The sequence below is a fragment of the Eumetopias jubatus genome, unplaced genomic scaffold (genome assembly GCF_037043125.1).
Source record: "Eumetopias jubatus isolate StellerSeaLion01/CBP00866 unplaced genomic scaffold, mEumJub1_p1.0 scaffold_13, whole genome shotgun sequence".
NCBI classification, from domain to species: Eukaryota; Metazoa; Chordata; class Mammalia; order Carnivora; family Otariidae; genus Eumetopias; species Eumetopias jubatus.
The window spans coordinates 29,557,845-29,572,388 of NW_028274819.1; the positions used below are offsets into that span (position 1 = coordinate 29,557,845).

General features: G+C 36.4%; 1 protein-coding gene across 1 annotated transcript in view; it reads left to right on the forward strand.

The window, feature by feature from the left end:
- DCDC1 (doublecortin domain containing 1) overlaps nucleotides 1-14,544 on the forward strand; it is a 431,249-nt gene that overhangs the window by 234,068 nt on the left and 182,637 nt on the right. Inside the window, exons 14-16 of the mRNA XM_028087718.2 lie at nucleotides 3,426-3,560; nucleotides 7,280-7,398; nucleotides 14,431-14,491. Coding sequence (XP_027943519.2) covers nucleotides 3,426-3,560; nucleotides 7,280-7,398; nucleotides 14,431-14,491 — 315 coding nt within the window. The remainder of the gene's footprint in view (nucleotides 1-3,425; nucleotides 3,561-7,279; nucleotides 7,399-14,430; nucleotides 14,492-14,544) is intronic.

The window sequence follows — 14,544 nt, forward strand, 5'->3', positions numbered from 1 at the left end:
AAAAAAATAGCAGAAAAATGGACTCCAGTGTTTAGCAGGTAATACATTCTGCCAAAATGGAAAGGAAACATTTTGATCCTAGCCTTTTGGTATAATCAGACTTTAGCAGGATATTAGTGACAACTTTTGGTATAGAAACGGTGAGAACAATACCAAATAATGACTTTAGAATTATGGCATACTTGTTTAGAGTTATAAACTTACAACTTGTAAAGTCGGCAGTCATGGATACTTGCAGAATAAATTATTCTATATATCACAAAGGAGGCTGGAAAAAAATGAACAATTTTTTACTGTCCTATTTCTTTGGAGGGCAAGTCATTGAAAAATAATGTTTTCTACAAATAATTTATGCTAGGGAAAATATAAAATTTTGATTTTAATTTTGAACCAATTACCACTAGAATAGGATACAGAACTTTAAATAAAATCCTGAGTCCCTTCCTTATTTTTAGACCAATAGTTGGAAGCTATTTGAGGACTGCATATTTACATCTTAGATAATTTGCCTTGTTTGGTTGTGTAATTATGTACTCACTGGTATTTTCTGCCTTTAGACTTTTCCAGTTCTTGGTCTTTGAGGTGGGTGTATTGATTAGCTATAGATTTAGGGAATGAAAACAATAAAAATGAACATTAGGGGCACAAGGAAAGAGATTTTATAACATTTATTATAGTTGCGATTTTATATTTTGAAGATTTTATTAGTCATTAGAGAGAGAGATAGAGAGAGAGAATGAGCAGGGGAGAGAGGCAGAGGGAGAAGCAGACTACCTGCTGAGCAGGGAGCCTTACATGGGGCTCGACCCGAGGACCTGGAGATCATGACCTGAGCTGAAGGCAAACCATTAACCATCTGAACCACCCTTATAGTTGTGATTTTAATTTGTGTATCAAATTTTTTAACTTGACCCTAAATTCACTATCAGAAGTGAAAAATCTTATAAAATTTCTATGTTGTAAATAAAGTAAATGATTTGTGTAGAATAAAGGGTGTGATCCGTGAGCTTCTCCTTTCAAGAAAAATTTCATTGTCTTGTGTTTTATTCCTCAGATCTGTAAGTAAAAACCATAAGTGGTTCTCTCATTATTTTGAATTTGCACAGGAATAGCGATGGCTTTCATTAGTGATTTGGAAAAAGAAAATTAAACAAGAAGTGTTAAGAGGCCCAGAGTATGCATGCATCATTTTTTGATCACTGGCAACTTCTGTATTAATACAGTTTAGTCAGACAACCAAAATCATAACTGTCATTTAAAGGGATACATATCTATCTATCTATCTATCTATCTATCTATCTATCTATCTATCTATCATCTGTCTATCTCTCTATCTCCTGTATATATATATATATATATATATATATATAGGTATTCAAAAGAATAATAGAGGTTTCCTTTTTCCTAATGACCTAATGCTATATGTGATGGTATGTATTTAGAGGTTAGTCTTAGCATAAATGCTATCAATACACATACCTGTGTGTGCATACACGCATGCATGGCAAACCATGCTGCAGGTTGTCCAAGCACTTTTCTTTTATGAATTGTAATTTTCACAGTTTTTATCTTACCCACCTTCATAAATGTTTGGTCTAAAGCTAAACTATCTGATTAAACTAAAAAGGGAAAAGAAGGGGAAGTCATGAATTGAAATTTAATGGCCATTGTCAATTTTAAGTGTATCAGAACCCCAGATTTGGCAAGAGTTTTTCTTTTAATAACAGGCAATGAAGCTGAGTTAGTGGGCCTGGCTGAGTCTGGTCTATGTAGAGTCACTTGGGAACTGTCCAGCAAAATATCTCTCGAAGAACAGCATGGTGTTAATACTGGGTGCCAACCCAAGACAGACACAAAGGACCCCTTTGCTCTTCACCAATAAGCCAACTGTTAAAAGATTAAACCATGTTGTGGAGATAACAAGAATTTAGGCGCTGGCAGCAGGTGCTGTACAAAGAAGCAGTTGTCAGTGTGGTTCTTCTGTCTGACTAATTCCAGTCAAAACAATCTTCTTCCCTGTTACAGAGGAGAGTTTTGAGTGTGATGGCAACTTGCAGTTAGGAGGTTGAGTAAGAGTGCTACTTTAAATGCTGAGTCCTGTGGCGGGTGGATTAGTAGAATATAGTTTATCATTGTTCGGAAACTGTGGGGGATTCCCCTCCAGAATCCAGCCACTACTGGCTAACTGGGGAATACACAAAGAGCTGCAAGTCAAATCTGTTTCCATCGTGGGGTTGCTCTGTTTTTGAAATTTTATTTTCACATACAGGAGTCATAAGATAGTTTCTTCCCTTGAGAAGTAACTATCTTCCATTGTAGAATAATTACCGAATATACTAGTGATGCCCTTTTGTTATTGCCTGATCACATTTGTAAATATTGCCTTTTAAATTATCATTTAATTTTTGTATTTTTAAGAATCAGTTGCTACTCAGCAAATATCTAGTATTAGCACAGATTTAGAATATACTTTTTAGTATTAGAAAATAATTTAAATTGTTATGAATCAATGTCATTTATTGGGTTTAAAGTATAAACTGATATATTCCCATAATCCTATGTAAGTAAATATTGATACTTAAAAATTTACTTAGGAAAAGTGATCATATAAGTTAGCAGAATAGTTTATTAAATATGAAGTAGAATTTCTACAGGTGATGTGAATGCCTATTGATTTTACGATCACAGCTAAGTGAGAAATGCTAGAAGGTGTACAGTGTCTTTGATGTATGTATGTAGTCTGATAACAAATATGGGATGCACAGATACTGTGTCTTACCAGTTAGTCCCCTCCTGTCCATTCCCGCAACTATCACTAAATTCTCAACTCATATCCCTTTATTCTTAGAAGATTGTGGGGACTCTTACCGGCTCTCCTTTGATGTCCCTATTCTACAATCCATGGTGTCTACCCGTGTGTGTGTTTGTGTGTGTGTGTGTGTGTGTGTGTGTGTGTGTTATTGCCTCTTCTGTTGCAAGTTTCTCTAGGGCAGGAAAAAATATATTTTTTTAAGATTTTATTTATTTATTTGAGAGGCCAGGAGAAAGCATAGACGGAGAGGGAGAGGGAGAAGCAGACTCCCCACTAAGCAGACAACCTGATGTGGGACTCTATCCCAGGACCCTGGGATCATGACCTGAACTGAAGGCAGACGCCTGACTGACTGAGCCACCCAGGCATCCCAGGCAGGAAAAATATTTTATAATATCCCGTACCACACAGTCTAGGACCTTGCATATCAGAGCTGATGCTCAACAAATATTAATTGAATTGAGTTAAATGGGACTGAGGACTACTACTTCAAAAGAAACCTTTTCAATCAGAAATATAATGTTCTAGGATAACCTGTTTTGGGTAAGTGTGTTGAAGAAGGTAGATTTTCAGACTGTAAGTTTAAAAATGCATATTCCTTCTCATGGTATAGGTGGATCCCAATATTGTCCTTCATGCCTCTGTTTCCATCGGAAAGCGGAGGTCCTCAAGCAGGGAAGTGAGCAGCGGAAGTCAGACAGCGCCATCGATCCTGTGGCCTGCAGCCAGTGTGTGGCTGATCACGAAGGTATGCAACAGCGTCTGCTGTCCTGGAGGACTGCCCATGCTCCCTACTCACAGTGGGGCACTGGCTCCTGGTGTCCTCGTGCACACAAGCCTGCAAATGGAGGCATGAGCAAGTGTTGGCTGTCAGGCATGCTCTTCTCTGCTCCGGGTTTGTCTAGTGCAGAGGGCTTCTGTAGGTCCCCATGGGAGCATTCAGTTCACTTTCACATGTGCCGGTTAGTTCATACTCAGTATTTAAACTGAGCATAGAACTTCCGAACAGTTCACACACTCACCATTTTCATGAAATTTGTCTGAATGTCATTTGCTTCCACTCCTTAGTCTTCATTGCTGAGCCTCACTGAGCCTGGTGTGTGAGCACCATATAAGGACAGTGTCCGGTCTTCGTGAGGACAGTTGTAAGAGAAATCCCTGAGTATAAAATGTGAACAATGACTAACACATTTTATACCCATGTATTGACACTATTTAATTTTTTAACTTTACTACTATACCAGTGGATCTGATTTAAATTGAAAACACGTAATTGCCCTCTCCTTCCCTTTTACTATTGCAGTTTGTTTTGTAATTGCCACCAAATATTTATGTCTGGAAAGAGATGGTGTAGCTTGTATCTATCCTTCTTTCGTCTTCCTTCGCCCCCTCACTGTAGATTATTTTTGCCTCTTCTTAGCACTTCTGTGGGTGCAGAGTCACTCAGGCAAGTTTGCTGCTACTTTGTTGGGGGTGGGGGTGTTGCAACTATTTTCTCAAATGAAATTTGGGATTGTCCTTAACTGTTATTTTTTGATTCTCTGAGAGCTAAAAACAAACATAGAGAGTAATTAAGTTACAAAGGCACCGAGAAATATTCATTTCATATATTAAGGCAGAATGAGTTTAGATACTTCTTCAATCTACTTCTAACTGGGAGACTCTATGAACTATGAACCTTTTTTAAGTCATATTTTGTTTCAGACTTAATAACGATATTTGCCATTTTGTTAAACATCTGCTGTATGTTAGGCATCTTCTACATATTTATTATCTCATTTAATCTTATACATTATACGGTTGAAAAAAACTGAGGCTGGTACATAGCAGAGGAAAGATTCTTGGTCTATCTGACTTCAAAACTTACACATTTTCACTGTAATATACAACGTTGCTCTCTATTTGGCCAATGTCTGAGCATAATGGAAGTATTTAGTGTTAGCATTGCCACTGAACGCTTGTGTAACCTCAGGTAAGTCACACTCCGTATCTGGGCTTTAGTCTTATCTGAAAAGAGTTGGACCAGTTGATATGGAAAGTTCTTTTCTAGATCTCATATTCTGTAATTCTATGGTGTCTGTTTCTAGAATTTCATGATAGCAAAAAACCTGTACTTGTCTAAGATTTCCTCAAAAATAACTGAAATGCTTACTGAAAAGAAGATGGGTTTTGGAATTAGATGCATGGGAATTAGAATGCCTTGTGTGACCTTGAGAAAGTTACTTAGCTGCACTAAACCAGTGTTTCTTCCTCTCTAAAATGAAGTTAGTCGTACCTATCTTGCACAGATGCTGTGGTGACTAATAAGAAAGCATACGTGAAGTTCAAGCATAGTATCTGGTATACAGAAAGTGCTTAATAAATGTTCTTTTATCCTCACCCCAAGCAATTTTCTTCCTGTATAGACAAGCATGGTCAAATGAGGATTCCATCCAGTACTTACTAGAGCCAAAATTTAAAAAAAAATACTTTTCCTAAGTTATCGTATATTTCTTTAGCACACAGCAAAAGCATGAGGAATAAAAGTTACATGCTAAAAAGAAGACAATTTCTTTAAATTTTATTTTATTATGTTATGTTAGTCACTATACAATACATCATTAGTTTTTGATGTAGTGTTCCATGATTCATTGTTTGTATATAACACCCAGTACTCCATTCAATACATGCCCTCCTTAATACCCATCACCCCCGCAAAATGTTCAGTTTGTTTCTCAGAGTCCATAGTCTCTCATGGTTCGTCTCCCACTCCAATTTCCCCCCCTTCATTTTTCCCTTTCTACTATCTTCTTCTTCTTCTTCTTTTTTTAACATATAATGTATTATTTGTTTCAGAGGTACAGGTCTGTCATTCAACAGTCTTACACAATTCACAGCGCTCACCATAGCACATACCCTCCCCAATGTCTATCACCCAGCCACCCCATCCCTCCCACCCCCCACCACTCCAGCAACCCTCAGTTTGTTTCCTGAGATTAAGAATTCCCCATATCAGTGAGATTATCTGATACTTGTTTTTCTCTGATTGACTTATTTCGCTTAGCATAATACCCTCTAGTTCTATCCATGTTGTTGCAAATGGCAAGATTTCATTTTTTTGATGGCTGCATAATATTCCATTGTGTGTGTGTGTGTGTGTGTGTGTGTGTGTGTGTGTGTGTGTGTATATGTATATATATACCACATCTTCTTTCCATTCATCTGTTGATGGACATCTTAGCTCTTTCCATAGTTTGGCTATAGTGGACATTGCTGCTATAAACATTGGGGTGCATGTACCCCTTCGGATCACTACATTTGTATCTTTGGGGTAAATATCCAGTAGTGCAATTACTGGGTTGTATGGTAGCTCTATCTTCAACTTTTTGAGGAACCTCCATACTGTTTTCCAGAGTGGCTGCACCAGCTTGCATTCCCACCAACAGTGTAGGAGGGTTCCCCTTTCTCCGCATCCTCGCCAACATCTGTCATTTCCTGACTTGTTAATTTTAGCCATTCTGACTAGTGTGAGGTGGTATCTCATTGAGGTTTTGATTTGGATTTCCCTGATGCCGAGTGATATTTAGCACTTTTTCATGTGTCTGTTGGCCATTTGGATGTCTTCTTTGGAAAAATGTCTGTTCATGTCTTCTGCCCATTTCTTGATTGGATTATTTGTTCTTTAGGTGTTGAGTTTGATAAATTCTTTATAGATTTTAGATATTAGTTCTTTATCTGATATGTCATTTGCAAATATCTTCTCCCATTAAAAAGAAGACAATTTTGAAAATCTTTTTAGATTGAATGCTCTCTCCCTTTTTCAAAATAAATATTTTTACCTGTTAGGATAGGCAATTTTGCATGCCATAAATCTTCAGTGTGTGAATAAATTCTTCAGTGGTTGTCACTTATTTAAAACATGTTGTTGATTCCCTAAGTAAGGAAATTGTTAATTGGCCATTTACACAATATTCTCAATTTCCTTATCAGAGTATCCTAACATTTAAAACAAAAGCAGTGCACAGACCACCTTAAGATGTTTAACCCATGGTATTTAGACCCAGAGTGAAACTTTAAATTGGTATGAAGGTTAAGGATTTGTTTCAATCGTTTCAGTCCATTGCACTTTTTTTTCCTGTGCATACATATTTCAAGTAAGCTCTGTAGTTATAACTATAACAAGTGACACATGATGGACCCCAAATCACTGCACTGTGAAATATGCACAGAAAAAAAGGACAAATGAAGATATCAAGGTCTGTTTTATTTTGCGCTGAACTGTAAAATGCCACCCTTGTTGGACAGAAGATCACTGATTCTGAGCAGGGCTCTCTGACTGCTAAGTTGTGGGTAGTGTTTCACTTTCAGCAACTGTTAATATCTGGGGTTATCCAGGCATAATGACCTCACTATTTGTGACACATTGTTGAATTTTCTGGTTCTTTTAACTTATTTAGACCTTTCTCCCCCCTCTCTATTCATTGGAAGACTGGAATGATCCTGAGCCGGGCTATAACGCAGGGCTGCCTAGCTATTGGTCATCCAATCAGAGTCGAGGCTGCTGAGGGAACATCACTAGAAGGATATAAATTAATCCTACAGAAAAGGTAATGCTTATGAGCTATTTAGCTCAAAATAATAAATGTTAATTTCAAGATTTCTGAGCAGTCAACTTAGATGGAATATTCATTAGGTGTTTAAATTTGTGTTCATAATATCAATATTAATTTTCTAATCTCAAATAAGCTTGAAAATGTATGTCAGTTTGGTAGTATTTCTTAGGTATTTTTAAAAGTAAAATGTTGGCATTCAACATGTACCTATGTTGTAGACAAGCTGCTGCTTTACTCTATAATTATTGGAACTCATTTCTTTATATGCATTTTGATTGTTAATTTAAATATTTAATATTCTGTGTGTATTCTCAACCTTTTCTAAATCTTCTGAATATGAAATGCTGAACTGGGAAAGAAAAACTAAGGAGACAAAAATTTGCTGAGGTGTAGGGCATCAAAAGTCTCCTTCCTATTTGTTTTTGCCTACTTGGTAACTAATCTAGAAAGCAGATTAGTGTTTGCCTGGAGATAGGAGGATGGGGAGGGATAGGAGAGCGAGATTACAAAGGGACACAAGGAAACTTTTTTGGGGAGAGATGGATATGGGTGTGTTCACTATCTTGATTGTTGTGATGTTTTAACAGGTATATAAATGTTTCAAAACTTGTCAAATTTTACACTTTAAATGTGTGCCTGTCCGTTATGCAATATTTTACAGTATTGTATGTTAGTTGTTTCTCCAAAAAGCTGTTTTTAAAAAGTACAAAAAGACAATAGGGGAACAAACAAAAAAATCACAATGGGTAAGGAATGACTGAGTGCTTACTTTGGAGGGAAGTGGTGGGGGAAGGGCACTCTCAGTGGAAGAGCTAACCAGTGGTCTAGACGGTCAAAATGGCAAGTGTCTGGAAAGGTTAGACATAGTTTGATGAACACACTCTTCATGCCCAGGGCTGTCCCTGGACTTACTGGATCCTGAAATTAGTGCTGATCTGGCCTTAGCCCACTGAGGTTTACTTCCTACTCTGGCTAGGATTGTCATGGAACTGAATGGGACAGAAACCACAAACTTGATGTCCTTGCTGCCTAGAGAGAACAGAGCTTGAGCTAGAAAAGAGATGATAATTAAAAAAAAAAAACACTGTAGTAAGTTTAACTTGAAAAAAATCTCCATTTACAAGAAAGATTTTGTTCAAATTCAGGAAAGAAGGGAAGGAGAGAGAGGGAGAGGAGAGAGGTAGGATTGGTGGGTGAGGGGGAAAGGGAGGATCCTTACGCAAATTAAGATTATTTGCCTTTATATTAATGCAACTTGATTTTTATCTGAGAAACAAAATCTATTGCAAGGTGGAAGCAAATAGTAGAAAATTTGGAAACCTAGGAGTTCTCACTAACTGTGAAGCTACATTTTGTTTTTTAGAAAGCAGTAGGGACCAAGATTTTTAGAGTTTACCTCACCTCTGGTACTTTTCAAGTATATTTATCTTTTCTAAGAGTTTCTTAAGTGCCTGTTTGTCTTATTTTTTTATAAATGCAACCATATTTTATTATAAATAACATAAATATCATCATGCAACTTCTAGAGACAAAATTTTTTCCTTTTCTCCTAAGTAGTGTAATATGATCTTAACAAAAGCTATGAATCAAGACATAGTCTTTTTTTTTATTATGTTACGTTCATCACCATACATTACATCATTAGTTTTTGATGTAGTGTTCCATGATTCATTGTTTGCATATAACACCCAGTGCTCCGTGCAGAATGTGCCCTCTTTAATACCCATCACCAGGCTAACCCATCCCCCCACCCCCTCCCCTCTAGAACCCTCAGTTTGTTTTTCAGAGTCCATAGTCTCTCATGGTTCGTCTCCCCCTCTGATTTCCACCCCCTTCATTCTTCCCCTCCTGCTATCTTCTTCTTCTTCGTCTTCTTTTTTTAACATATAATGTATTATTTGCTTCAGAGGTACAGATCATAATTCAACAGTCAAGACATAGTCTTTTAAATACTAAAAATAATAGAACTAGCACTTAAAGTAGCAACCTGACAACTTACAGAGAATATTGTAAACATATCATGCCTCATTAGTTTGGTTATGTCTCATTTGGTGTCATGCATCTTATTCTTATTCAATAGGGCAAGTGCTTGCACATGTTTGTGTATTTAATATTTTTTTCTGTGATGTGCATCTGGCTATGAGTGGATGAAAGGCAAACCAACGATGTCATTACTAAGTGATCTGAAAATCATAGAAAATTCTAAAAATCATAAACCTTATAATGAAAGATGCTTCTTTCTAAAAGATATTTTGGACATCTTAAAGACAAACCAGTTGCGTCAAAGTCCTTTAACAAGTCTACCAATTAATCTTGATTTTGCTTCATTTTTAAAGAATGTGGATATGCAGGATTTGGCTTTTAGTGTTAAATTCACAATCAGCACAGCACACACACACTCCCATTCATCCACACACAGAGGTTAGATTATGGAGACTACAAACTTGGGGCCCATGGATTTTGTTTGGCCTGCACATTATTATAATATTTTGAGTTGGTTGTGAGCCTATAGAAATAGGGAGATTTTACACAAAAAAATACATATTTCTATCTTTTCTTGCAAAAAGTCAGAAGAATGGGCAGTACTGGACTCTCACCATCTCATTTTACCAGTGAGGAACTAGCAGGAACAGATTCAGATGGAACATATATCCTCCAGTTTGCTATATTCTCCACTGTTCCCAGTAATAGCCCTCTCTCTAGCTCTAGACTTCTTCATTCATTTCTATTACCTGTCTGATAATCTTTACTGCCTTCCTTATTTCAGTGTTAATCTTTCAGTTATGGTGTTTTGCATCTCCTTTTTTTTCTCCCCACTTAGGTCTTGCTGGAAATAGTGATAACTGGCCAACATTAATCTAGAGTAGGTTAAACAAACACTGCTCTAAGGACACCACTAACTACAACCAGCAAGTGTAGCTGTGTAGTGCTAGGTGCAGAGACAAAAAGACAGACAGGATAACAGACAGCCCATCACCAGGTAATCAGAGAGATTGAAAATCATCTCTTTGGTCAAGTCTTGAAGTTTAGGAGGCTAAGAGTTAGAATAAAGCAGAATGACAGACTGCACCATTGTAGAAAGGACCGTTTGCCATGCAATGGAAGTTTAAGTAATATTCAAACATACAGATAACACTATTAGAAATATCAACATCAAATAGAAAATTGTCTATGTGTAACTTCACAGTTGGACTGATGGATCAAATTTCTTATCTCTACTCCTACTGTGTTAAGAATCATGGAGGGGAAATCCCTTTCCTCTGTTCTCTATGGATCCTACTTTTGGTCCGTGTAGCATTGGAAGATGCCAGAGCCACCTGAAGCTGTCTGGGAAAATAGATTTGTAACTGTGAAGCATGATGACAGTGGTCCTCCTTATAGTCAACTGAGAAATAATGAGCTTTAACCTATGAAATTTCCCCTAACTGAACTATGTTTATGGGCTGCCTTCTTGCCTCTACTCTCTGATAAATGGCATATTTCAAAGAAAAATGTGTGTGTGTGTGTGTGTGTGTACATCATTTTATAGATTCCCAATAGAAATAGTAAAATGCATATGCATACTCAATAAGCAAACTTCCCAGGGCAGATAGTTCTCTCCTTGCATGTAAAAGGAGAGTATGTGACTAATCTTGGAAGTCCTATGCTTTCAGAGAAGGAAGGATTCTAAAGAGCATCTATTCTAAACCCTTCTTTATGAGTAGAAGTAGTAACAGTGGTGATGGTGGTGGTTGTGATAATGATAATATCGTTATCTTTATAAGAAATTCCAAGTCCACTAGAGACTAAATGTTCTAGAAAGATCATATATCTGATCTAGTTAATGTCAGATCCAGGACCAGAATTTAGTCCAGCACATGTCATGATATTTAACTTTGTTTCTTATATGGAATACTGCTTCTTCATTTTCCTCTCCTTCTCTCATGATTGATATTGTTATTGCTATTTTTAAATTTTGTTTTTATCTATAAAAAATCTTTTTAGCTTGCTACTTGTTTGCCAAAAAGAGGAACTTCTATGGTATTTTCTAATTCAGTCCTGTAGGAGCATCATTACATATTGGATCTAAGTTTGATTTCTTTACATATAAAATGTCTTGAAAAATAAACAGATGCACTTGTATTTGTAGGAATTTTATTTTTTAAAGAAGTTATTATATATTCGAATGATATCTTCTCATCCTGCTTAGTGTAGATGCCACATGAGAGACTTGTTTTTTATAACTTTGGTAGTAAAATTTAAAGGCAACATTTATAGATATATACTTAGAGAGACTCCTGATACGGAAATTACTAGCAAGCTCTCAAGGCTTAAATATGATTTGAAACTACACATTTGCAAAATTTCCTAGGCAATTCTTGAACAGAATTTGCGCTGTGATAAAATTTGAGAAATGCTAGGAAATTTATAATTCTTTCAGAAGTATTTCTTATTTTCTTAACCAAAATATAGTTTATGTTCTTTAGCTACTCACTAAGAAGATCCCCTAAACCACTGTATGTTAAATTCAAAACATTTTTCATAATGGCCTTATTAATTTTTAGGGTGATAACATTTTGACATTTTATTCACATATCTATTTATTCAAAGATATCTTTAATCTCCTATCATATGCCGGGCACTGGGATCAGCTCTTAGGACACATGTGGTCTCTGCCCTCACACTGTTGACAATCTGGTGAATATCTCTCCTGTTATATTATTATTTGGGGAGAAGATGCAACAAATTCAGAAAATCAAAACTGAAATCGATGTAGTTTATGTTTTTATAATTACAGTCATCCTCAAATCAACACTATAATTCAATTAAAAGACAAAATTCTGGATTTTACAGCTTTTGACAGTTAGCATCAGTATATTAATTACCAATTGCAGATGTCTTACACTTTGAAAAATTATCATTTCCACTTTATTTGTCTTGAAGAAATATGCTCACAATAATTTATGCAACAGGAGGAATTGCCTATAAGCAATAATGTTGTCCTGAGTTATAGCTGTTCCGCATTAAAATGATCTAAGTTTTATCAAATCCCAGCACATTTCCATCAAAGCATTACAGCAGTCGCTTTATTATTATTTTTAAAAAGAGTGTAGTTATAAGCTTGGGATTGACAACCTTAAAGACCAGCAATAATGTTGTTTTTATTATTTCTTCATTTAGTTGTTGAAACCTGAGCTTTTTTTTAGTACCTCAGGAGAATTTGTATAGTATGAGAATACTTAGTTATTATATGAACACAATTGTATAAAAAAATGTATGTTCATACCAAAGTGTTTTAAGTCACTAAGATTATGCCTCAAATTCTAATCAGTGAGACTAAACTGTTGATTCCATTTTTAATCTTCAAGTAACACAAAGTAATTTGTGTTGTACTTTTCCAATCTAACTGAGAAGATGTCGAGCTGAAATTCAGGGGCTCTGGGTTCTAGTATCTATTTGATATTATCTAGCTCTGTGATTTTTGACCAGCTCACTTCATCTCTCTGTATCTTACTTTATTCATCTCAGTTCCCTTCAAATTCTCAGTCTATGTGTTGTTGTTTTGGATAATGAGTGTCATTATTAAAATACATTTTAGTTCAGGACCCTAAGTCAAAAAAATTTTTAAAGCTTCTCTTTTCTTTTATTAATTACAACATAAAAAGGTCTCCAGAAGGACTAATTCCCCTAATACTTCCCCAATCCTACCCAGTGCTGAAATAGAACAACAGTTATATTTGTCTAAAGCTTGATAACGAGATTCTTAGCTTAGGGATCAGTTAGACCTTGAAAGATGTTTCATAAAAAAAGTTCACCTCTAAGTATTCATGTTTTCTCACATCCCTGCTTCCTCTTGTCCATTCTAACTTCACTTTCTTTTCATAGTGTCACGTTCTTTCCTTCTTTACCCAAATTTGACATTTGGGACTTATCCTTGCCTTCTGTCTCTAATCTCCACCCCATTTATTCACTCACCAAATCAATTCTCCTTTCATAATTAGTATGTGGTCTTTCCTTCTCCCACTGCTCTCATCACTGTACTTCAATGTTTTTTAAAAAAGTCTGATCCATAGACCACACACATCCAAATTCCCTGGAGTTCTTACGATTGGAATCACTTACAATACCTGTTAATACAGATTTGGGGGTGTCCAGACCTTCAGAATCAAAATTCTGAGGATAGGGGCTTGGAAACCTACAGTATTATCAAGCATCTATCTCAACATGCCCAAGAACTCTTCACGTTTTCTAATATAAATTGGATATGGGTAAAAGGCTAATGCACACTCCGCCAGTTTTGTACTGCTGCCTTGACATGTTCTACCCAGATCATAAGGCGCCTTGCTTTAGAATAGAGCATTGCCTGACACCTCTTATTCCCAGCCATTGAAGTTTCTGTCAAAACCCAGAGGCAGTAGGAAAAGCCTTGTTTAACATCCCATTACACTTCATTTAATTCATTTGTCCTACCTTTGTAAGGTTTCTAAATATTAATGATATTAATATACATGATTCGTTAATTTAGGCATGATTAAGTTCATCATAGTCGTTTTTCTTTTTTTTACTCAGACTTCGTTTAAGAAATCTGATATTCCTTAATAAAATTTTCTGGTCATTTCGGAAACCGGTGCCTGTGGTTCCTAATTTTCCATGGTACCCTTTTCCACCTTATCCTCTTAATCCTTATGCTTAATTAAGCCTCTTTCTGTCTCATAGAAAGAGGATCTTTTGGGGGGATAGAAATTTCTAGAATATTTTTACTGATTCCCTTTATTCTCTAAAACTCCTAACCAGTGTTGCCATGGGTAATACACACACCGCCACCACTACCACCACCGCCACTTTGGGTACGAAGGAAATCGGTAGGCTGCCTTAGGGAAGGAAGGCTTCAGCTTCAGCGATGGCGGTAGAATGGTGGAAACCTCGGGAGAATCTGGGCAGTCCTGCTCCTGCCGGGATATGGAAAACGATCCTTTCGTTTGAAACCTATAAAATGTTTCAGTGTGGTGAAAAGTTATCAGTCTCTAAATTACGTTTCCATTACAGACATAAAGAAAATAATTCTCAGAAGTGGGTGTTTGGAACGGACAGCTGCATTTATTCTAAGGTAAGGACTTTGTAAGCCACAGCTTTTATTCCTAAATTTTTCCACTCCCAGAT